At 42.2% G+C, this 25,582-nt stretch overlaps 1 protein-coding gene across 2 annotated transcripts in view; it reads left to right on the top strand.

The window, feature by feature from the left end:
* The window catches only part of DNASE1L3 (deoxyribonuclease 1L3), an 84,797-nt gene that overhangs the window by 49,562 nt on the left and 9,653 nt on the right, over positions 1-25,582 (top strand). For both annotated transcript variants that reach the window (XR_015300075.1, XM_086939049.1), the window contains exons 5-7: positions 4,494-4,606; positions 8,905-9,062; positions 24,043-24,139. Coding sequence is in view for 1 of the 2 variants with exons in the window: in XM_086939049.1 (XP_086795175.1) it covers positions 4,494-4,606; positions 8,905-9,062; positions 24,043-24,139 (368 nt within the window). In the remaining variant the exon portion in view is untranslated. The remainder of the gene's footprint in view (positions 1-4,493; positions 4,607-8,904; positions 9,063-24,042; positions 24,140-25,582) is intronic.

Below are 25,582 nucleotides of genomic sequence, written 5' to 3'. Positions count from 1 at the left end.
GAGCATTTATTTTAAGTGGACTTTACCAAGAGAAAGTTTTGACACTTGTCTCTGAGGAGAGAGGAGTGGCACATGGAGCAGCCTTGTGAGTGCACTCTCTGCCAAGCCTTGCCTTGGTGACAGGGCAGACCATCATTCCTGGCCTGGCCCAGGGCCTCAACCTAAAGGAAGGATCTCACACAAAGGGGCCAAATCACTGCATGACTAGACACCAAGTATTGTCGAGCCACCAGCGGGTATATTCTTGCTCTCTGTTTCATCAGCCAGTTCTTGCAAGGTGTATCAACATTCAGATGATGTAGAAGAGTAGGTGGACCGGATCCTGAGGATTTCTTCATAGACAGCAAGCAGTGACGCAAAGCGAGGCCCGACTCAGGCTACCAACCCTGTGGGTGAATTCCAGGCTTTTCTTAGGTCTCTAAATTTATGCCTGAAACTCAAGAAGCATTCTCCATTACAAATAAGCATATGAGTTTGTTTCATCTGTTTTGCTAAAACTTCAAAGCCATTTGCCACTGCAAGGAAGGATTTGATAGTATATTAAAAATACTGGCAGGAAGAGAGTTATTGAGATAGTGTCAACTTTATGGCGGTCACGAAAAATAGGCCAACTGTACTACATTCATGTCAACTTGAGTAGAACTAATGTCGGAGTTGGATGTGTGTCAAAGAGCATCTAGTCCACCACTTAGACCTACCGCCCTCCTCTAAATTGAGTTGCTTTTAGAGCTTTTAAGATAAAGTGTGAGGATTAAAGCAGTTTTTATATATATATATACTAGCAGCCCGTCCCGACGTTGTCCGGGTATGTAAATGTATTTGAGCTTATATAGCGCACAGCTACCCACAAAGGGTTTCCCGGCGCTTGCTTAGGGAACCCGTCCTGGTATTCCCCTGTGAGATAACCCCGGCAGGGTATCCACAAGGTGAAAGCCAGGCATCCCGCCGCGAGGGGCCGTTGTGGAGTTTAAGCAAGCTATTGCCCAGAGTCGCAGAGTGTCAACCCGTGAGTTGAGAAGGCACCGGAGCGAGAATTATCAAGTCTGTGGAATTTTGAGCCCAAGACCTGCCGAGGCGGGGAATTGAACCCTGGTCCAGGGCCGATCTCAGCTTCCGGGTCTGCCGCCTCTAACCCCTGAGCCACACTTCTCCACAAGGGTATGAATTGCTGCCGGCCAGTAGTATATTGTTTTGGAGGATTTCATTTTGATAGCATTTCTTATCTGTGACTGGCCTGTGAAACGCTCCGATTCACAGTGCACTGCTGATGCACTTAAGAGTGCGCGTTCAGTAGTGTGTGAATTCGAGTTTCCCTACTTTATTTTTCCTTGCAATATTATATAGCGCGAACTCGACAACATGGCATGAGCACAATTTACATTACAGAAGAACACATTCATTTGTGGTAGGCACGGGGAGACAAAGCGATTTGCCTGGAATCACAGGATGTTGAGCTGATGCCGAGATTCGAACGTATCTCGTCAGCTCTAAAGTTCGCGATTCTAGAACTTGTGGCAGGAGGTGTGTCTAAAAGTGTATGTCGGTGCTGGTCATCAATGAGAGAGACCTGTGAATTTTTCAAATGGGTGGTGAAAAAATATGAGTATGTTGCTGGCGATGTAGGCCGCCGTGCCACCAATGTACTTACCGGGGGAGGGTAAACACCCATTATTCCGCAACTTTCTTTCCGCATACCATCAATCCCCATACTTTCATTAGGAAAGTACCATGACTCCGCAATGCAATTATAACGCATGGCATTACATTTTATATGCTTTTACCACGCATACATTTACAACGAAATTCGTTGTAAATGCATGAATGGTAAAAGCATGTTTTTTTTTAATGTTTGGATAAGGAAAGTATGGGTATAGGGGTATATGTTTTGGGGTATGGAGGTATATGTTTTGGGGTGTTTGGGTATTTTAAGGTTTCAGATATAGTTTTGGATTATGGGGTGCAGGGGTAGTTTTAGGGTTTAGGGATAGGTATGGGTTTTGGGGTACAGGGGTATTTTTAGGGTTCAGGGCTAGATTTGGGTATTGGGGTATAGGGGTATTTTTAGGGTTCAGGGCTAGGTTTGGGGTACAGGCGTATTCTAAGGGTTCAGGACTAGCTTTGGGTTTTGGGGTATAGGGGTATTTTTAGGGTTCAGGGCTAGGTTTGGGTTTGGGGTACAGGGGTATTTCAGGGTTCAGGGGTAGGTTTGGGTTTTGGGGTACAGGGTTTTTTTATGGTTCAGGGTAGGTTTGGGTTATGGGGTACAGGGGTATTTTTAGGGTGCAGGGCTAGGTTTGGGTGTTGGGGTACAGGGGTATTTTTAGGGTTCAGGGGTAGGTTTGGGGTACAGGGGTATTTTAAGGGTTCAGGGCTAGGTTTGGGTTTTGAGGTACAGGGGTATTTTAGGGTTCAGGGGTAGGTTTGGGTTTTGGGGTTCAGGGGTATTTTTAGGGTTCAGGGCTAGGTTTGGGTTTTGAGGTACAGGGGTATTTATATGGTTCAGGGCTAGGTTTGGGTATTTGGGGTACAGGGGTATTTTTAGGGTTTAGGGATAGGTTTGGGTTTTGGGCTACAGGGTATATTCATAGGGTTAAGATGGGTTAGTGTTTAAGGGTGTTGGGGTATTTTAAGGAGTAAGAGTGGGTTATGATTATGGGGTACAGGGGTATTTAAAGGGAGCAGAGTGGGATTAGTTTTTAGGGTGTAAAGGGTAATAAAATAAAATAATAAATAAAAATAATATAAATAATGCAATTTAAAAGAATACATGTTTTAATTAAATTAAAAAAATGTGTGTATATATATATATATATATATATATATATATAAATACACATATATACAAACATGTATTTGATGTTTTAATAATGTACTTTTACAATGTATATGACTTTACCACACATGCATTTGCGTTATAATGGCATGCGTGATGAAGTCATATGCGTTGTAAAAGTTTTAGAAATTATGTCTTTGCGGAGTAATAGTCCTGCGTTATAAAAATTGCGGAGTGATGGTATGCGGGATGTTGGTTTGCGGAATATCACCACATATTCCCGGGGGAGGGATCGTCCCTTTCTTGCTTTTTCCGTGGAGGCGGGCCTTGTGTCCGGATGTGCGTGGTGCGAGGCCTGTGGGCAACAGAAGTGGAAAATCTCCAGTGTGTGCTTCAGGTGTCACCGGAAGTTAAGGCGAGATTACATTTCCTGCACAATGGCACCTGTTTGCGCTCCTTCCGGCCCTTGGGAATAGCGCCATGCCTGACCTCCATACTGTAAAGCAAGTGCACGTCACTGGGAGCGTGGGGCAAGCACACCCGGAGCTGGAATGTACAGAACCTGGGAAGAAAAAACAATGAAATATTGGGCACAACGCTCGCTTTTTGTTTTCCGTAATTCCGCGCTCCACACACGCCCACGCCCCCAGCACACGCCCACAGCACACGATGTGAGACATGGCATGAAGGGCGGAACGTACCACACGCCCCCAGCGTTTGTCACGCCCCCAGCACACGCCCACAGCACAACGCAGACACGCTCACAAGGGACTACTTGCTGGCACGGTTCTTTTACCTTTTAAATGTATATGGTGGGCGTCAGCATAGCCTATGTCCTTGTGCTGCAACTGCCCTTTCCAACGCTGTATTGGGTGTTGTGATTGGTGCTGTGGTTCCTGAGATTACCCGCCTCAAAGGTTTGGGCACTCTCTGTATTATATTAGTATATATATATATATATATATATACTCAGACAGCTCCGATCCATAACTCTCAACCAATTGGTGGTTCCACGTACTAAAACAATCTCCTGGGGCGACCGCAGCTTCTCAGTCGCGGCTCCTAAGATATGGAACACCCTGCCACAACACATCAGAGCCAGCCCCTCACTTGTGCAGTTTCGAAAGAAACTAAAAACCTGGCTGTTTAACCAGTGACATGGCCCAACGATCTGCCTCAGTTTTTTAATATCTGGGGAAAGACATCTGCTTAGTCTAGCGCCGAGACGCCTACGGGTATTCGTTCGCGCTCAATAAATGTCAGTAATAAATAAATAAATAAATATATATATATATATATATATATATATATATATATATATATATATATATATACACATACAAGATAATGGATTTGACCGTAAAGGGTCTTCTAAGGATACAGATTATTTATCTTTGTTTGCAGTTTTATATTAATTACTGTAGCGTTTACATGAGCACGAGTCACATTACACAAGGACACATTCATTTTGGTAGGCATGGTGAGATTAAAGGATTGGCCTAGAATCGCAGGCTGTTGAACCGGCGCGAGACTCTAACCGGGTTCACCAGCTCCACAGGTGGCAGCTCTGGCCGCTACCCCACATCCTTTCCCCAACGTTTTATACATTTTCGTAAAGAATATAGCTTCATTTAATAAAACAGTTATCCTTGCTATAACAAAAGAGCGGTAAAAAATGTAAGTGCACAATGTGCCTTTAAATTATACTTTTCATCATTAGATGCAAAAGAGTTTGTGATCATCCCCCAACATACAACACCAGAGGCTGCAGTTCGGGAGATTGATGAACTCTATGATGTGTATATGGACGTAAAACAGAACTGGGCGTCACCGGTGAGTCACAGTAACACCTTTTTATTTGCAAAGGTCAAGATCATAACTGGTCTTGGAATTCTTGGAATATACTGAGTTCAATATGTCTTGCAAAGTTTAAAAGAAATTTGAAATCAGAGACCTATTTTGTAAGCCATGTCTGTTATTACTGATCTTGCTCTTGTTTTTTTTACTTTCAGCAATACTACTGAATTAAAAAAAGGTTGTGTGTAGGTATTATTCTGCTCCAACAGCGCTGGTTTCAAATGCCCTAGAAAAGAGCATTATGGCAAAATTATCTTTACTACTGTGGAGATTTCTAAATGACCAGAATATCAATTATGGAAGATATCAAATCCCATTTTAGAACTATCTTATTCTAAACTCTTACAAGACTATATTTAATTTGAGGTTCTCATTACATAAAGAATACTATTCTCAGAGATGGTCAAAAAATCTTTCAGATTCATGATAAAGCCCCTGCAAAGACTGTTTACTAAAAGCAATGTCACCCCACCAGCTATTTCCATGTAATGCTCCACATAACTGCTAGGCAGATGAGGTGCAGTGGTTGGGATATATTATCTAATGAGGTTGCTCTGAAGGATGCCATTGTGCTTCCTGGGTCATCCAATGAAGAGAAGTCAGAAGGAGTGTCATGTGCAGATGCTTGGATCCACACAAGAGGATTCTGGGGTGTTTGTTGAGGGTGATTGAGAGCTCAATGTTTTGGGATATGGTGGGCATCTTCTTAACAAGGAAGTGGATCATCTTCAATAGATTGCTGTAATTTCAAGTGTTGGGAGTAGGGTTATGCTTCATTTGACTACATTGAATAGCACTTTACTTTCATTGTTAAGATAAGAGGCGGTATTGTTGTAGTGTGACCATGATTGGCGCATGGTGGTTTTGATACACAGAATGACAAGTTTTCTTTTTAACCTTCTCTAGATATTAAGGTATTATGTGTACTGAGTGGCCTTGAATTTTGGTTTTGACCTTTTTGGTGTAGATCTGTGTGGAAGTTATGCAAGGCCTTCATTGTGGATTTAAGATCAATGAGAAATGTGTCACCAGTGTTTGTTATGTTTGGGGTAGGTATGTTTGAAGGCGTGGATGGGGGCATTTTTGAAGGACATTTGAGAGGACTGTCATTGGTGTATGCTCCGCTGTGTGTCGAGTTTTAAATGAGAACACATAAAAGACTGAGACAGAGTGGACAATCAAGTCTAGAAGAACATATTTCAGAAAGGCAAGTATGGGAGTAGCAGAAAAGATGAGTTCTAGGTTGTTTCCAAGGTAGTGGGTGGAATGGATGTGGTTACATGGACGGTGAGGTTAAGAGAGAGGGAAAGTTGCAATATTAGTCTCTAATCAATTTGGTGTGTGAACGAGTCAGGTAAGTTGACTCTACCAAGAGAGTTGCAAGAGATGATGTTGGAGAGGTGAGGTTAGAGAAATCAGGATGTAAAATAGTTGTTGATTTGAAAGGTGACTGTGTTAATGGTTGAGATGGAGAGGGATGCAAAGAAACACTCTGGATGTTTTTGTACGGCAGCAAAGCTGCCACCAGTTTTCTGTAGGTGTTGGATGCAGTTAAGCCATTTAAAGTTAGCTTGTGGTTATGGATGCGGGGTCAACACAAGCATCAGTGACAAAGATGGCTTTTAGGTAATGATAACATAAGAGATAAGGTCAGAAATGCCAAATGGCAGTTAGAGCTGCTGAATGAGTATGTGCTGGCAGGGGATCGAGTGGGGTGATCAGTGGTGAGGAAGGTGTGTCATGGATGTTGAAGTGGGTTAGCTTGGATGACATACTTTTTTTGAGTTGAATGTGAGTGGTGGTTTTAGAGTTTGTGTGGTTGGCCCAATGTGGGAACAGATAGGCTGGTGGGAAAGCAAATGACATTGTGGCTCACCTTGTCCCAAAGCAATGTCTGTTTCCCTGCTTGCTTCACAGCGAGCAGGAAAACAGACTCTGCTCTGCTTTCAGCAAGTGAGAGCATTTTTGTTCTCGCTTGCTGAAAGCAGAGCAGTTGTTTGCTAAGCCATAGGGGTGGCACACCAGGACATTGCGGAAGCCGGCCCTGGGGGGTAGTAGTCCCCGGGGCTGCATGGACGAAGCCCTCACAGGCTTTAATATTTATTTGCACCCCTGGGAGGTGATGTCTCCGGGGCTGTGAGGGAGGCCATAGGGGCCCCCCACATTGTTTATTTTAAACTTATTTACATGCATTTAATTATATGCAGGGGAGCCTCGTGCCTCCACGACTGCCCAGGGGGCGGCCACCTCCCTGCGGCAGTGGGGGGGCTGAGTAGGCCCCGCATTTTTATACAACAGTGCCCCGGGCAGGTAGCGGTCCCCAGGGCAGCGGGGGCGTCACAAGGTTCCCTCGCATACAATTAAGTTACTGCCCCGGGGATGTTGCAGTCCCCGGGGCTGTGGGTGAGGCATTATTTTATATTACATTTATGCCCCAGGGCAGCGGGAAGCCACGATGCTCCCATGCATATATTAATGTTACTGCTCCGGGGAGGTAGCAGACACCGGTGTTTTGTTAAGTCATAGGAGGGGGACCCGTGCACTCCCTCCCATATTTATTATATGCCCACAGGACCTGACCCACCTGGGGGTTATTTAAAAGCAAGTGTGGGAGCCCCCACTTGCTTTTATTTCGCAATTTTGCCACAAATTCACGAATATCGTGATTTCGCTGCAAATAATATTTTAATGATTTTATGCCGTGGCCCAGGGGGACCACAATACCATTGCTTGGGTTCCTATCCTGCCCCTTTTCTTTATTTTCCCTTTTGGGGGGGCACTGCTTCAAGCCGAGTCCCAAGATGGCTGCCAACACTTCCTGGTTGAAGTGTTGTCAGCCAACAGAGTGGTGCATTTGCCTGCACGAGCTCATCTTCGCGACCAGATATATCATTATAATTTTCAACATTTCTGAAAAAACTACCGAACGGATATACACCAAATAACAAACAGCACAATCTGCGTAACAACATCTACCTTTCTGCCAAATTTGGTGTAATTCTGTCCAGCAGTTCAGGTTGTAGGTTCAACAACTCGTTCCTAGGGGAATTAACATTACAAATGCACCCTTATTTCGAGCCCCTATTTCTTGGACAGCACTGTACAGATCACCCCTAAACCTTCCATGACACATAGAACCTACTTTAACAATTTTTTGGGAAAATGTCATCAAGACTGGTTAAACGGCGCCAAAGTTATAGGCAAGTCAAAAAAGGCTTTTCCTATGGAAACTAGGTTCTAACTATAACTATCTACTGGCGACCACCAGTAGGTAATATATATATACATATATATTACCAAATCAAATCAAATAAGAGGAGGAAACATGGAGTTCTGTTTGTGTTTGAGGCAATTGGAATCGAAACACATCCTTAGATTCAATACTAAAATTCCATCAGGATCGAATATTGAAGAGGATCTCTATATTTATTTATGACTATGAATAACATGATCTAAAATGAATTTGTAGAGATTGAGGATAGTCTGAAACATGATACTAAATGAGTAGTAATAGTTCTAAATAATTTTGGGCACAAGACACTTTAGATATTTATAAATTGGTGACTTTATTGGCGGCTAGAGTCATTGCATTTTTGCAAGTTGCACTTTCAAGCATTGGGCACTTGCCCTTAATTGATGTCAACATGCTTACTATAACAATAATGTTTTAATGTGTATGAAGTATGCAAAGAGGTTTTTAAGCCCAGTTCAATTTGTGCGATTTTGCACAGTATTGGACGAACAAATGTAAGCACTTAAGGCTGGCTTTGAGTTCAGTCGTGATTCGTTCCATAAATTAATACTGGATGTATTTTGTTTGCACCTACTCATCTGCTGTATCAATGTTCTGTAATCTGCTCTAATGCTACCACCTTAATAATAATTTGAAAATAAAAGTTTTAAAAAGTAAAATCAGGTGGAGACAATGTACCTAGCTACAGTAAATTATCATCAATTTAGGGGATTTTTATAGGGCTTTAGTTTCACATCCTGAACATGGTGTTTTTAGTTGAAAATTGAATGTTAGGTTGAACCAGAAACCTTTACATCACATGACTGATACACTATATGCAGGGGCAAGAGCGTCCTTTCTTTGGTTGCATGTAAAACACGCAATATCCTCCTTAGCTGCATATTTTAGTTCAGTAAATGGAATTATTGTGTTTAAGTAATCTTCTTCTCACCACATGTTGGATTGGGAAGTCAGCAAACAATAGTCCAGGAAGGAGAATCAGGAACTGCGTTTAACCTTTGTCATCCTCTCATTTTCTCAGAATTTCATCTTTATGGGGGACTTCAACGCTGGCTGTGAATACGTGCGCAAGAAACACTGGAAAGACATCAGGTTGAGGGAAAATCCCGAATTTGTTTGGCTAATTGGTGATAAAAATGACACAACTGTTAAGGATAGCACGAACTGTGCGTATGACAGGTACCACCATAACATTGTCTTTTTTCTACACATTTATTATTTTGCTAAATTATTGGGGACCAAATGTTTCTTCGATATATTTATGTACCACCAACATATTACTATTGAGTGCATATTTGTAGAAATGCTTACATCTCTTATTAACAAAGGCTTTTGTTCTGATGTCAGAGCGCTTTACATAAGCACCTGTTTCGTTACAGATGAACACAGATATTTGTAAGGCACGGGGATATTAAGGAATTTGCCCAGAAGCAAAGGATGATGAGCGTCCCTGCCATGACTCGAACCCGGTTCCCCAACTTCAAGGTCGACCGCTCTAGCCCTAAGCTACATCCTCTCCCCGGTTATTCTGAGTGCATCAGAGAACAGCTCATTATCAAGCACGCTTTATTACAGCTGATATGCCTGGAATAGCCAAGCCTGCAATGTTTTTGGTTTCCTTTTTGCAAACCTATGTAATAAACAATAAAAGTATAAAATTCCTAGCAGCAGGGTACCCCTCACCGCCCTACCCTCTGCTTGGAGGATCCCACTTTCTGAGATACCCAAGAATCGTATGTACGCAAATACTTCACTGAGAACGAAGGTAGGGCCTCTAAAAAACTCCGCAAATGGGGCACTTTTAATGTGGTATCTGAATTTAGGAAATAGTGGGTACCCGGAGAACACTTGATAGGTAAATCACTGAGGAGGAACTGCGTCTGCTATCCTTATCGCTATACTGCAGGCGGACTACAAGATACTGGGCAAGATCCTATCCGCGAGTTGCACCCAAATTCTTCAGGAATGAATTCACCCGGGTGAAAATGGGTTTGTCTGAGGGTGCAGCAACTTACATAATCTTCCAGGATCAGGACATGGGGTGATTCCCTTTTGCTGTGTGCCTGGTTTTGGACCTGGAGAAGGCATTCGATTCCCTGTACTGGAGCTACCTGCTCAAAGCCCTGACACGGATGGGCATTGGTAGATGCCTCCTTGCATACATGCAACTCCTGTACCACAAAACTCCTCTGGTTGGTCTGGCTGGGAACCACATATCCGCCACATTCTTGGTCGAGTGTGGCACCCAGCGGGGATGTCCCCTCTTTCCCTAGCTTTTTACGATGTCTATGGAACTCCTGGATATCCGCCGTCACCAGGATGATGGGCACTGGGGTATCCCCCTCGAAGACCAGATATACGCAGCCACGCTTTATGCTGATGATCTCTCACTTTCTATCCGCGATATCCGAGCAGACCTCACCAAAAGTCTGGCATTCGCCCCATCATTTGGCCTCGCAGCCAAGTGGGGAAAAGCCTCTGTTTACCCGGGCCACACAGACTTGACCCTGCTGGGTATCACTCTGGGAAGGGGCACCCCGTGTCTGGTAGAACTCCTCTGTCACACTTGGGAATCTGCCTCTACCAATCCTCAAATGACCTCTTTGACAGCAACCTATGACCTGCCTGGAGGCATTAAAATCCCTTGTATCCTTCTGGAAGAGTCTACCGCTTGCAATGACATGGAAAATCACTCTGTCAAAGATGATGATCTTACCATGTCTTTTGTATTAGTTCACTTACTCCTAGTGGTAGCTCCCATAGTTTCTTTCGATAAATAGGCTCACTGAACTCATATGGGGGAACGGTCACCACCAGATAGCATTGAAGAAACTCTAATTACCTACGGGGGAAGGTGGACTGGGAGTCCCTTCATTTGAAGCCTACTTCCTGGTGGCACAAGTGCAATGGGTAGCTAGGTGGATAGCCAACTAGAATCTCTGGGAAACGTGCCACCACTCCACACCCTTACCATCACTGTCACCCATGGCTTCCTTCTTCCAGGGGTGACACCGCCCCCCACCACGCTCATTACAGGCCCAAGTTGCCCACAAACGCATCACTCCAACTTGCTTTCTCCCCTGACATATCCTTCTATATGCTCCGGGGTTCCCTTTACTGGGCCTCCCATGCTACTCAGGCACATACACCGCCTCAATCCTGCGTAGGTGGAAAGATTGCTTTCTAACCATGGCTGGCGACCATTATCAGATGGCCATCTCCTCTACTTTGAACAACTCCAGACAGAGCATGACCTCACAGATGGACAATTTCTTACCTGCCGCTAACTACACAACGCTTGTCTCACACTATGATAGACTAGCGACGAGGAAACCCCACACATGCTGTTATTCAGGCTCTTCTCACCATGGGGGAAGGTGGGCACTTAATTACTTGGCTCTACAGTGCAATTTGAAGCCACATAAGAATTTTCTTGCGACCTCTCGGCACTAAATGGGAAGAAGATGGCAATTGCAATTTTTCTTTTTCATCTAACGGATTTCACATCATGGTTTAAAGTATGCTATGTAAGCACTATGTTTCAGTGTTTCGCAATATTGAATATCTCTATAATTTCCAGTATACTGATTTCCACTGAACCAATGTGTTCATGCACCTTGTAAAACTCTAATACATTTTTTTAAAGTATACAAGTACCAACAAGTATAAATGCTACCATCAAAATGAGGGGTGTATAAGTTTGCAAAAAAAAAGTTAAAGATGATGCTTCACAAAAACTTTTCGAAAAACAAATGATGAAACCGAAAATGAAAACACATAAGCAGGGATGGGCCTACGAGCAATGCCACTGAAGTGGACCACTTTTTAGGTGGATGTGCACTTGTGAAAGAACAAAATGCCTTCCCTCACAGTGTAGAGAACCAACAGCCCCATGCTGTAAAGTGTGATGGGCGGAAGAACAACGTGAATGACGCTCAAACAGACCAATAGGCTGACTGAAAGCTCCACTACCTACATCTATATGTAAATACTCTTATATTTTTATTGAAAAGTAGAGGCAGATGAGAAAGCTATAGCTGTCTCTAGGCCAGATGTAAACATATGCATGAATTTAAACACAGGCTATACAGTTTCTTTGAGCTACTAACCTCTCTTCTACTTACAATACTCTGCATCTCTCCAATTACTACTATGTCTCTGAGAAACACATTCTACCACCGCCCCTCTTCCCAGTATATAATCCTCTCTCATAAATGGTACTGGCCACTATGTTGACTCTCTGAATCTGTGGCAAATAAATGTCACCAAGTCAATAAGTGGTAGGAACAAACAAAACTTGCACTGCAAATGTCTACCCTTTGGAATCTAAAGATTTACCATGTTTACTTGTCCTTATTTAACTGTTTGCTGCAGAAGCGAAATTCGCAAAGCTAAGACAAATTGCTATAATGAGGGAACAGTCTCAGCAGTCTGCCCATGCAGTAAACTGATTAAGATATACAAGGAGCTGTTAGTGCTAAACAAGTAGCCAGAAAAGGGATTAGTTCCATCACAAAAGTTCTGCAAAGACCTTTCTGGCTATTTATTTACTGTTCAAAGTAACAGTCAGGCGCGCATGAAGTCAGTCACCACTCTCTACAATGCCCTTTACCCAGTGCACCAAAAGAGTTCTCTCATAAATTTAGGAATTTGCATTTGTGGAAGTTGTAGTGAAGTGAGTTGCAAATCTTAAAGCTCTGCAATGAAGTTTGCTGAGTTGGACTGGTTGAAAAGTGAATTGAAGATATGGCCGAAGACGTTGCTTGCATTAATAATGCTTCACTACAAAGCGACTCCTACCCCAAAGCTTTAAAAAGATCCATAGTAAATTTTAGAAAACCAAAACTCCCTCTTGAAAGCCTACCAGCTTCAAATCCATCCACACCTTCTCATTCTTAGGTAAAATGATAGCAATTCGGATATGTCAATAGCTCCAATAGTTAGTTGAGAATGACAAATTCTTAACAGACACCCACACTGGCTTTCATCCTCTTCAGGGCACTGAAACAGCTGTTATGGATATTTAAAAAAAAAAATTCTTATTGACATTTCAAAAATATCAAAGACAGTGTTATAACTATCAGTAATACGTACTTTTGTGAACTGTGCATTTCAGAAGCTGCAGCAATTTTATAATTATTATCCACCACCTATTACTTCTCACACCCTGCATGCGTGTGTGTGTTTGTGTGTGTGTGTGTGTGTGTGTGTGTGTGTGTATTCTAAATAGGAAGGAGAGAACTCTGGGTGGTTCCCAAATTTGGGTTGAGAGCAGCTCTTATATAGAGCACCTTGCAACACCACTGACACTGAATATGCTCACCTCAAATGTCTGTTTTTCTAGCAAAGTGGTTAAGCATAGTATTAGAGGAGTGCCATCCACACTGAGCTTGAAAGGGACAAAGCCTTTTGCCATTCATACAGCAAAATCTTTAAGTATGATCAACAAAGTGCTATCCAAGCCGAGCTGTAAAATGTCAAAAGCATTTTACCACTCCAGGCAAAGAATTACAGCTTTGGATTGGTAAAATACTATCCAAGCCAACCTGGAATACATAAAAGCAACCCTTGGCATGTGTTTCGCTCTCATTAGAGTTCTTCAGAGAGCTATACCTTTGTCAAGACACAAAAGCACACCCAGTATGTCAAAACAAAACCCTTTCAGCTTTAGAGTGCCAAATAAATTATGCAAAATAGGAAGCAGAGAACTCTGGGTAGTTCCCAAATTCAGGTGGAGAGCAGCTCCTATATAGAGCACCATGCAACACCAGCGACACTCTGAATCTGCTCACCTTAAATGTCTGTTTTCTAGCAATTTTTTTTAGCATAGGACTAGCACAGCAGAGCTAGAAAGGGGCAAAGCCTTTTGCCATTTATACACCAAAATCTTTAAGCATTGTATTAGCAAAGTGTTATTCATGCTGAACTGTAAAATGACAAAAGTCTTTTACCACTCCAGGCACAGTATTACAGCTTTGGAACAACCAATCCTCTTTGGGGGCATCACAGCAACAAAAAAAATAAAAGGCAAAGCTCCTGCCGAGCATTATGGGTCATTCCTGGAGGAGCAGTGAATATTTTATGAGCGGCCAAGATGCTTCAATAGTGAAGCAGTGAGGCAGCTCCAAAGGTTAAAAAAAAATTTTTGTGAGCGCCCCATCTAGGACACCCACTAGCAAGTTTTATTACCTTTATTTAACAGTGCTGGAAAATCCCTCGCATGTGGCTAGATATGCTGTGTTTTAATTATTTTGGCAGTGTGAGAAGCCCACTTGGCAGCAACCAGACTTCTTCTCAAAATTCCAACTCATGAACCGGTGAGGGAGTCTTTGAAACAGTATCATTGGATACCTGTTGATGCAAGGATGAAATGTAAATCCCTCTGCCTTGCACATAAAGCAATAAATAACTGAAGTCCTCCTAAAGTCAAAGCCTTGTCCTCCCCTATGTTCCTCACAGACCCTTAAGATTGTCCCAAGAACACCTCCTCAAAACTTCTAGAATTAAGAGAAAGAGACGGGCGGCGGATTATTTGCACATCTGGCCCCAAAGCTCTGTAATGACATACCCCTCGAAATTAGACTGCTGGAAGTGGAACTCATATTTAGGAAAAAACCTCAAGACATGGTTATTTCCCGAATCCCCTGTAACCTCAAATAGTCATAGTTACCCTATTTCAGTACTCTCAAACAGCGCTGGTAAGCCCTCGGCCAGCCTTGCGCACAGGGGCGCTGTGCGCGCCCCCGCCCCCCAGCACAGCATGGGAATTTGCCCAGCTGCGTAGGGGTTAAAAAACATAAACATAAACAGTCCTGCTCTGCTGGGTAGAGTGGCTTAGAGTAGCACTGTGTTAAGTAGAGTGGCATGGCATAGAGTATTGTGGGGTAGAATGAACTGTCATAGAGTGGGGTGAAGAGGCCTTGAGTGGTCTAGAGCATAGTGGAGTGGACTGGCATAGACTGCAGTGACAAAGACTAGAGATTAGAGTGCAATGGCGTGAAGTGCAGTGGTATTGAGTGGTACAGAGTAGAGTACAGTGGTATATAAGGCACTGGGGATCAGCGCAGTGGAGTAGAATTGAGCACAGTAGAGTGGCTTCGAGTGCAGTGTCATAGAGTAGAGTGGTTTACAGTGCAGAGGAGTAGAGTGCAGTGACAGAAAGTAGAGTGGTCCAAAGTGGATTGTTGTGGTGTGCAGTAGTGGATATTAGAGTGCACTGGAATAGAGTGTAGTGGCTTAGAGTAGAATGTGCAGAGTAGTGCAGCATAGAGTGCAGTGGAGTAGAATAGACTAGTGCAGAGTAGAGTGGTGTAGAGAGCAGTACCATAGAGAAGAGTGGTGCAGAGTAAAATAAAATGTTGCAGAGTGGCAAACAGTGCAGTGGCAAACAGTGCTGTGATGTAGAGTACAGTGGTGTAGAGTGCAGTGGTGCAGAGATAAGTATGGAGGCATTGAGTGCAGTGATGTAGAGTGGTGCAGAGTAGAGTACAGTGGTGTAGAGTGCAGGTGCATCGAGTAGAGTGGTATAGAGTAGAGTAGAGTGATGTAGAGTTCTGTGACATAGAGTGGTGCAGAGTAGTGTGCAGTGTCTTAGAGTGTAGTGGTATACGTATTATTTTATTTAATGTATTAATGTTTTGTTTGCATTTCAATAGTACCATAGTATTTTCTTAATCATTTTGAGGAAATACCATGGTACCCTGTAAACTTTTTAAAAGATAAATAAATCAATGAAACTACCTTTCCATATCTCTGCAGACTTTTAGTACACAACCTCATTTATTCCAAGAGTAATAAGCTGTATTTGATGTTAAAACACAGAACAAAAACAAAGTTTGGTCTAAACAATATGGCTGCCTTTTTATTTTGCAAGAGTTTTCATTAACCAATAATATTGTGTTTTGTCATTGTCATGTACTGCGGTGTACCGCACAGGTGCTGCTGTATACCGCAGCCTAATATAGCCCTATGTCCCTACTTACTAAAAAACAACTGAACAAATTCAGATCAAATAACAAAAAAGATCCTTTCCACACCATAATCTATATTCCTGCCAAATCTCATGTAAATCCGTTCAGCTAATTTGTTGCTATGCCTATCTGCATTGGTGAAAAATTTGTTTAGGGACCTCCTTTTTGATTTTGCATTCCCTTAAATATTCACAATGAAACTTTTCATCCTCAGCCAATGTAGAAAATAAGAATATAGCTGCAAAGTTTCATGGATATTCATTATACAGTGACAAGGTTATCAGCACGCAAAAATTGGAGGAATTCATATCTGAGGGAATCTTAAGATCTGTAAAGTCTGATACATGTTGATTTAAGCAACAGTCAACCATAGAAACACATTTTATAACTTGGTTTTTAGTCACATTCCTGCCCACATTGCCAGACACTGTAAAGATAGTACTCACAAAATTCCTTCGTGAAATGCAAAAAATCGTAAGGGGGCATATCTACAAGTGAATGCCGAAGCAAAAATTGCTAACGCCACACTCCTCCATTCTGAAAAAGGAGGGATGCACTGTATTTACAATGATACGGCACATCCTTGCGTTATTCTGAACGTTGGCACTAAACTCAGCAGCCTAGCACCAATGCAAGCTCCCTTGCACCATAGTGCAAGGGTGCCTGCTTTGAGGGAATGATTGTTTATGTGCAGGAAGATGTCCCTTCCTGCACATAAACAATCACTAATTGTGATTTGAAACTCCTATGCGTTCTGCACCATTCAGCACACATAGAAACAGCAAAAACTAGGAGAAATTTAACTTTTCACCACATTCCGTATTGCTCAGACAAGGTTTTCCTTGGTCTTAATTTTGGCGCTGCCTCATATTTACGCCAAAATTGTAAATAGGGGGCAGGATCAAAATCAATGGGCGTTGAGGCGGAACACCCACCGAAAAACACCCATTGCCCGCTCCTTCCACTCTAAGTGTAGCGTGAAAGGAGGCCTTACTTACAAGCCGGTGTTAAGTCACGTTAAGTGGCTTTATGTTGTCTTGTAAATAAGGCTTTATTAGGATAGCCTTATTTCGCCACATAGACATCACAAAAAGTGACTTTCCGGTGGTAAAAAGACCTTGTAAATAGGCTCCAAGGTATCTCAGGTAGAGTTGCAGTTTATTGGTCTCAGTCCTCTCAATACCTGCATCACCACATTATCAGTGGAGCTCGCTATCAATCTATTGTATTCACACATGCTCAGTGTATGTGTTTATGGCCCCAAGAGAAGGGTTACCTGCATAATAGGAGCCCTGGGCCTTCCTCTGAAGACCTATTTGAAACAAGAATCCTTTATTGCAGTATCGCATACTACTTCAATCTCATGACATTAAAAAAATCTTTAAAATATGCTATCCATTTTTCTCTGTACAGAAATACATATTTAGATGCCTAATTCAAGCCTCATTATCTCTCTGCTTTAGTTTCTATGCAAAAAGATCAATTGAGGGTGTTTGCTTAGTGTCTATAGCATAGAAATAGAAGAGTCAGTCTCATCTGTTCCACTTGTTTCTGCTGCTTATGGGTTCTGGTGGAGGAGGACAGTTAGATAACTCAATTTCCTGAATTTCAGTACGAAATATGCACATATATTGTTCCTATAGAAATCATGATTGCACAGCTTTATGAACACTTACTTTACTCTTCCTTGCAGTTAAGCAAGAAATAAAATACTTGACAACAGCGACAATGCGTAGAAGCTGCCAAGAATGTTCTTTGGGACAAAAATTCAGTTCTGATCTTTCATGGCTTTAGGATGACATCTTTGAGGCAGACTGTCCTGATGGGCAATAAATGATAAGGGACCTAAAAAAGTCGCTGATTGTAACAAAATGTAGCCTAATGTGAGGAACATAATAAAACAAAACCCAATCAATGAATTGCCAGGTGGAGTAAAACGGTGGCACAGAACAGCAACAAATCAGCTGTACATAGAACAAAAAGTAGGGAGCTCCCCTGTGAAATTGAATCTTAGCTGCAGCTGTGAAGAACCTCACCCAATCACTACCACATAACACTTAAGCATAGTGATCTATAGAACACAATAGCCCCAGTTTATTTTGGAAGCCCCTTTGCCTCACACTCCATGCTGCTACTTCACATTGTTTAATTCCATTAAACTGCTATATGTTCGGCTTCCCATGGGCCCTATGCAGCATCGGAGGCTGCCATATGATATCTTCAACTCCCAATCTCCATCATCATTTGTCCTTTCCTGTTTCCTTGCCTTCTTTCCTGCCTGTATCCACTCCCCTCTTCTATCTCTCCTGTATGGCAAATAGGAGTAGAATAACATCACGCCTTCTTGCCTGCAGAAACAACCAGTAAGCCACTTACACCCTTCCTGCACGTCCCTGTCCTACACCTTCCCATGTATTCTCTGTCACCACCAGAGAACCAAAGATTTAGCAACTAGCAACAGTTGTATGTGGTTTAATAGAAAAAGGAGTTAATGGAATACCATTACTGAGAAACCATTTAATCTAAACAGTTTAATGGAAAATCGCAGGAAGAATGGCATTTACCTTTACATTGAAAGCAGCTCATAGAATGTCTTTTATCTCGTAATTGGCTTCTGCATACTTATTTTTAAGTTGTAAAGGAAATGGTTGCAGGTCTTACTTAAAAAAACGTTTTAACTGAGATATTTATTTCAGCCCTTTACTTTAGGAACATTATTTGAGGTTTACACGTTTTGCATTGTCAAACAGTTACTTTGGATGTTTTTCATTCGCTGAACCCTCACCACACCTAAATGCCATTCATCCTTGACCTCTTCACAGCCCTCGAACACCATCCATTCCTGACCCCGAAAAATGCCTCTCCACATGCAAACTACACCCATCCATGCCCCTTGAGCTCCACTGATCCCTGAACCCTAATACCCTTTCTTCTCCTAAACTCCACCATCTCTGAGCCCTAGAAATCTCTCACACAGCTAAACTACACCCATCCCTCAACCATAAAAGCCATTTCTACTGCTAAACTCTACCCACACCTTAACCCTAAAACCCCCTAGCTCCTTCTAAAGTCCACCTATTGCTGAACCCTACTAAACCCTTTCTACGCTTAAACCCAGTCCATCTCGGTTCCCTTAAAACGCTGCACCACCCTTAAACTCCACTCATCCCTGAACCCTAAAAACCCTAGCCACCCCTGCAGACCACCCACCCTTAAGCCCTAAAAACCCATTACCACCCTTACATTCCATCCACCTGCGAACCTTAAAAACTCCTCACCCCTCTAAACTCCACCTATGCCTGATTCCTAAAACACTCTCACCACCCCAAAGCTACACACATCTCTGAGCCTTAAAAACCCCTCATTGGCCCTAAACATCATCCATCCCTGAATGCAAAAACCCCTCTCTACCTAGCCTTCTTTGTCTTAAAATGCTTGTTCCTTTAAAATGCTTCCTTTACTTTTCAATATATTTGTTTTTCTCTAATATTGTATCTTCTTATAATACTTTTTCCATGATTTTGTTTCTTCCAATGTGGTTTCTCAGTTTTATTTTTTCTCTAATAATTCATATACATACATCAATTGGCAACATACCCTTTATATATTTTATTAGTTTTTTAATAGAGTGAACATGAACCTTGCAGGTATCAGAGCGCTTTACTGATTTACAGCAAACAGAGAAGTAAAAACAGTAACATTAAATCCACTACAAATTCAGTAACAACCAAATATCATAGAACCGTCACTCATACAACATAATGTCATCATTCATACCACTGCAAATACCAGGAAGTGTTGAGGAACAGGAGGGTACAGTCTGTACTGCTGGGAAGAGCACACTAGGTAGCCAGAGATAAGTAGTCATGTGAGCGACTGTGGAAGCTGGGATCTTGGGAAGAAACTTGTTCAAAGGAGTTCTTTGACTTCTTTCTTAAAGGATACGATTGAGGGATTCATTTTGAGTTTAGGAGGTAATGAGTTTTAGACTCTTGGGGCCATCCCAGAGAAGGCATGGTTGTAGGTTTTCTTCTTGTGGAATCTCTGAGGTTTCAGAAGAAAGGCGTTGGAGCTTCTGTATAATCTGGAACCGCCAGAGAGTTCGAGCTTCTGGACCAGATAACTAGGGGTATTGTTTTGGACGGCTTTAATGCGTAATGCAGACAATTTGTAGCAGGATTCTTGCTTCAGTTTGAGGATTTGTGATCTGGGGTGATGTGTTTGTACCTTTTTGAGCCAGTGATGAGTCTAGCGGCAGAGTTGAGCGAGGCCCTTAGAGAAGCCAGTTTGGAGCTGGGTAGTCCAGATAGGATTATAGCATAGTCCAACCTGGAAATCACTAGGGCTTGAACAGCATGCTTGAAGTTGTTGGGGAGAGGAAAGGTTTTAATTTTCTTAAAATACTAATTTCGTGATTTGCTGCTTTGGTGACAGTACTGATGTGCTTCTGCGTGTTGAGATTCTTGTCAAGAGTTATACCCATTAATTTTGCAGAGTCCTAAAGTTCTAGGAGGTTTACCTGCTTGACAGTATCAAATGCCGATGATAGTTTAAAGCTTGGTTCTGATTCAGCATTTTTAGTGCATCATCCACAATGTGTGTCATAGCAGATTCAACACGGAAGCCAGATTGAAATTGGTCTAATAGTTGGAATTAATCGATGTGGTTACAGAGTTGTATGTGAAAATATTTTTCCAGGAGTTTTGCCAGGGTAGGGATATTGGAAATAGGTCGGAACTTGTTATGGTCAGTTTGGTCCACTTTTGGTTTTTTCAGGATGGGGGTAACTTGACCGGTCTGTAGGCATTTAGGGATGGAGCCTTGAAGGAGGGAGGTATTAACAACATAATACTTACATTGCCATTCTCGTGGCACAGATTCACCCCCTTAACGCATCCTCAACTCAAACACAACCGTCCGTCCAACACCTCTAGGTACTCTCCCCCAAAAGAACCACAATCATCTCAGAACCAATGCATGACCCATTGGCACTGTATCACTCTTACCACCATGCATATATTTCTATCTGACGTATCGCACACCTATGCTATTGTCATGCATGCGTGCAATTACCTGCATGCAAAACCTGCATGACAACAAATCACATAATCACCATAACGCTTATCACTTAAACTCAATAGATATGGCATTCAGAAGTTTACACCTTGCTGAACTCCAAAAACATCCTGCAGTATGAGTTCCCAATAATCCAGACAGCCATAGGGCCAGGAGGCTATGTTAGTGGTGGATGCACATTACACAAATATCAATACTATAGCATAACAAAATAAACCAAATGTACCGTTCTGAAACTGCATTGCCATTATTCACTTATATCATGATTTAATTTATTATAGCGTTTCGTTGCCCTTGCTCCTTGCATAGGTGCGCAAGAGTGACAAAACTCTTGCTAGATTTATCAAACAACGCAAGGTCACCTTGCGTGGCCTTGCATGGATTGATAAATCTAGAACAGGGGTCTCCAAACCGGTCCTGGAGGGCCGGATCCATGCCAGATTTTTAAAATAACTACATGTATCTCAATGGGGATATCCAAAAAATCTGGCATGGATCCGGCCCTCCAGGACCGCTTTGGAGACCCCTGATCTAGAATAACGCAACGCAGTGCAAATAGCTGTGTTGCATTACTATGTCTCAGGGAGACATTCTGAAGCACACATAGAAAGTAGTAAATGCCTCTGAGAATTTTTGTTGTGAAGGAAGGTGTTCCTTCCTACACAAAAACAATCCTGCTTACAGCGCAGGCACACGCTGCTCGGGCACTTGGCAGCGCATTGTGCACCAGCGCAGGGAAAAGACAGGAATTTGATAAGGCTTTGGTCTCTTTATAGCCACAATATATGATGCTAATATTTTTGTGCGGTGTGCAGTCTTTCTCCTGCATGTAAAGATAAGTAGGCACCGCATTCATAGTTATCAGTAGTGCAGCTGCTGTTAACTGAAAGACTAACCAGTGGATCCGCAAATAGTGTTTCTAGAAAATACATTCTATGTTCCTTGTCTCACCGAGGTGTGTTTTAAGGACCTGAAAAACTGGAGCGCAGCAAAGTGGGAAACTGCTTTTGAATACTGACTAAGAGACTGGGTGGTTGGGGAGCGAGGATTGAGGGGACATAGCAGTGTAAACATTATTTAATGTTCAATGTATGGAAATAACTGAGAATGTGTATCCCGACGTGGTCAGTTTTGTATCTAACACTGCTGCATTTCACAGACCTAACATCTCCGTTTTTTTTCAAAGTGTTAAAAAAGATTTAAAATGTAATGACCTGTGGGGCACAGAGACCAGAACAACAAGTGAATCTGGTGCAATGTAAAGTTATAAATGGTAATGTGAATGACACATTTTTTCAGAAATTATCATAGCTATGAATTCTCCAGATTATTGGCGAAATTCCTGAACTACATAGGACGGTCCAGAAATAAGTCGCTGGAGGAAGTGTTAAATCCTTCGTAGAATTCACCAGTGCAATTCCCTGCACTATGGACAAAGTTTAGTGCCTGAACTTCCACTGTTGGGATTTGCTCCGAATGTAACCCTACCTCCAGAAATTGTACAATTCTCCATTGCCATCTACTTCTAATGCCTTTAAGACTTTTCCAACATCTTGATTTACTGACTTTGACCATATACCCCTAGTGTTTACATTCCAGCAATGAACATTCTATGGAAGTTCAAGATGTGTGCAACATTTTTGAAAGCTGAGGCCAAAAATGAGACACACTTTCAGCCATGTTTAATAATAATGTAACCATCTTGTCCATGATTTAATGGTGCTAATGTGGATTCTGCTGACTTTGTGACCACCGTATTTGGTGAACCAGATGGCATATATGCCAGCAGAAGAGACTCCGATAGCTCTGCTATTGACTTACCAACCTCTGCCAGGCACAGTGGCAGATCAGGAGCCCAATCTACGGTGACTGGTTGCCACCATGTCTTCAAAGTTAACTTTAAGAAGCACTTACAGGGAGAGAGTGGCAGACTTTGATAGATATCAGGCACGGCCTGTGCAGGTAAGAGTGGTGGGCCCGGCTGGGGAGATATCGGCAGATGATGACGAGGGAAAATTAAATAAATAATTTGTTTTCACTCGTCATCTTCTGTCGAAATTCCCCTCCCCCCCAGCCAGCCCCACCGCCCACCGCTCTCACCTGCACAGCCACGGCTTGTTGCACTGCATCCAGAAGTGCCCCCAAATAGGGTAGATCTCGCTATGCGGTTATGCAGCAAGCAGCTCTATGGCAGTCTGCTGCCAATGTTTGGCCGCTTACTCTTCTTCCATAAATTGGTAATTCTTTTACAAAATGCCAATGAATAGTTTGGTAAAAGAATAAAAAGCTCCCCAAGGAAGTCTTTCCCCTCCCAGTTTAAACAAGTAGAAGGCTTTGAAAAGATCAACATGCATCTGTGTGCAAATTTTGGTCATGCGACTCAGTTGCAAAAGAAACCGCATTCATCCCATTGAAACCGGTTCCTTTTTAAGATGCCCAGCAGATAGCAACAGTGAACATCATAAGACACATTATAAATTTACTCACATAGGTAAATAGTATAAACACCCAAACCAGATCTTTCAAATCACTCTTTGATGATCAGCTCCCTGTTACGAATCTGTCACAAAGCGTTCAGCTGTAAGATCAAAGATGGATAGTTCAATGAAATGCCACATTTGAGTTATACCACAAACTGCAGAAAACAATTTAGGATCCCAAAATTGTTTCAGTACTTTTGAAATTTCTGGAAGACATTGAGAAATGTTCCAATGTTACAAGGGATGAGCACAGGGCATTTAATATTTTTTCTGCAGAAGAATGTTACTGAAATTTTGGCCTTGGTCCCAACTTAAAGTTTTGAGCCACATCCTATATGTATAGAAGAAAAACATTTGTCATGTTAGTTTCAAGAGTATGGATCTAATAAGGAATTGTATTACTTATAGGTATATCAGTAGAAAGCTGTCACTGAAGGAATTTCGAATCGAATCCCAGACAATATTGAAAAATATCTTAAACTAGTCAACAAAGTATGGAAATAGTTTTTAAACACCTTGTGAACCAATTATAACAATAATGTTTAAGCCCTGTGATAGGATTTGAAGGATGTAGTTTGTTGTAGGTTTAAGATATGTTTTGTAGAGCTTGACATTTTTTTAAACTTATTTCAGGATTGTTATTCATGGGGAATCTCTTCTCAGTGCCATTGTGCCCAACTCAGCAGCAATCTTCAATTTTAGGGAAGCCTTTGGACTGTCTGAAGAGCAGGTGAGCTTGACATCATTCCCGAAATATTTTATTTAATCTTCAACTTCTTGTACCTTAACATCAGTGCTCCCCGTGGAAAGCCAGGGTTCAATGGAAATAAAACATCTGTGTTTGCACCCCAAATGGAGTAACAGCCAATCCAGTGAAAGGATTGTCCCTGATACCAAGGACTGTAGCTTTATCTTGGAGGAGAAACCCACTGTAGTCATCACCTGTGGGATGATAACACATGATTCAAATACAGCCAAGGATCATGGAAGACAAATCACCAATCTCCTGGTGTAGTAAGTAGAGGTGACTTTGTGTAGTTCCAGATTACCAAATAGGCAAAGTAGGCACCGGCATATGGGCCCCACTCCTTTTAGGGGTCTGCAACAATGGATCAAAATAAAGTTGATTTGATCTTGAAAGAAAATTACAATCAAGCTTTCTTAAATAATTTAAGAAAGCTTGATTGTAATTTTCTTTCAAGATCAAATCAATATTATTTTGATCCGTTGTCACTGGATCCCTAAAAGGAGTGTTTAGTTTGTGTCATAAAATTGATTCATACAAAATATTGGTTGGTAATATTAAAAACGTATTAGGAGATAATTTGCGAGGGGGTCCCTGAAGTTTCAACTGCCTAAGAGCCTCTGCAGGGTTTACTCCTCCATTTACTTTGTGCACCTCAAGCCAGCTCATGAAATCAAAGGGCTGTTCTATGGTCACACCGGTAGCCAATAGCATTCTATTTGTGGCTAAGGGAAGAGAAAGAAGTGAAAACTACGGAACCTAAAAAAGTGTCCATAGAACCCAGTTTGTTTTTCCTTCCTGTTGATTCCTTCAGAACCCCTGATGCCATGGGTACGAAAGAGCGAGTCAGGGATAGCAGTTGAACCCCATGACTACCCTTGAGCAATTCCTCTAAATATGATAAAGGGTAAAAGCTCAGCAGGCTCACGGGATGTCTGATACCTGGCATATCCTGCCTGTTTCAATCACACAATCCTAGGAGGGTCACAGAGGTGGATGGTTGCTTTGTTGTATATGAGAATATCAGGGACAAAAATATTGTGCTACAAAACTAGTGTATAAACGTTAAATCAAAGAGGGGACAGAAGAGCTAGTTATTTAAAGTGCTCCTTCAAGTACACATCTAAATCACAGAAAGGAGTCCATTCTTCTAAGGAGCAGATGCACTTCAGGTTGCTATCTGACTAGTGTTCAAATCGCTGGTAGATCTCAATTTCAGATAGTGTGGTTGGGTCCCTCTCCTACATCTATGAAGTAACAACCCTCCTCAATTGAGGTAAGATCTGCTATGCAATCTGCTATTCGCCACTCCCCTCCCCCCACCCCCCATGCGGCAGGGGAGCGGATTTTTGTCTGTTCTTTGTAGGCGATCCCAACTATGGGATCACACTACATGGGCGCCCTGTTTTTAAGCCTTCAATTTGTGTC

The sequence above is a fragment of the Lissotriton vulgaris genome, chromosome 9 (assembly GCF_964263255.1).
Source record: "Lissotriton vulgaris chromosome 9, aLisVul1.2, whole genome shotgun sequence".
Classification (NCBI taxonomy): Eukaryota; Metazoa; Chordata; class Amphibia; order Caudata; family Salamandridae; genus Lissotriton; species Lissotriton vulgaris.
Note: the sequence above shows the minus strand (reverse complement) of the source record. Positions and strands in the feature narration are given on the sequence as shown.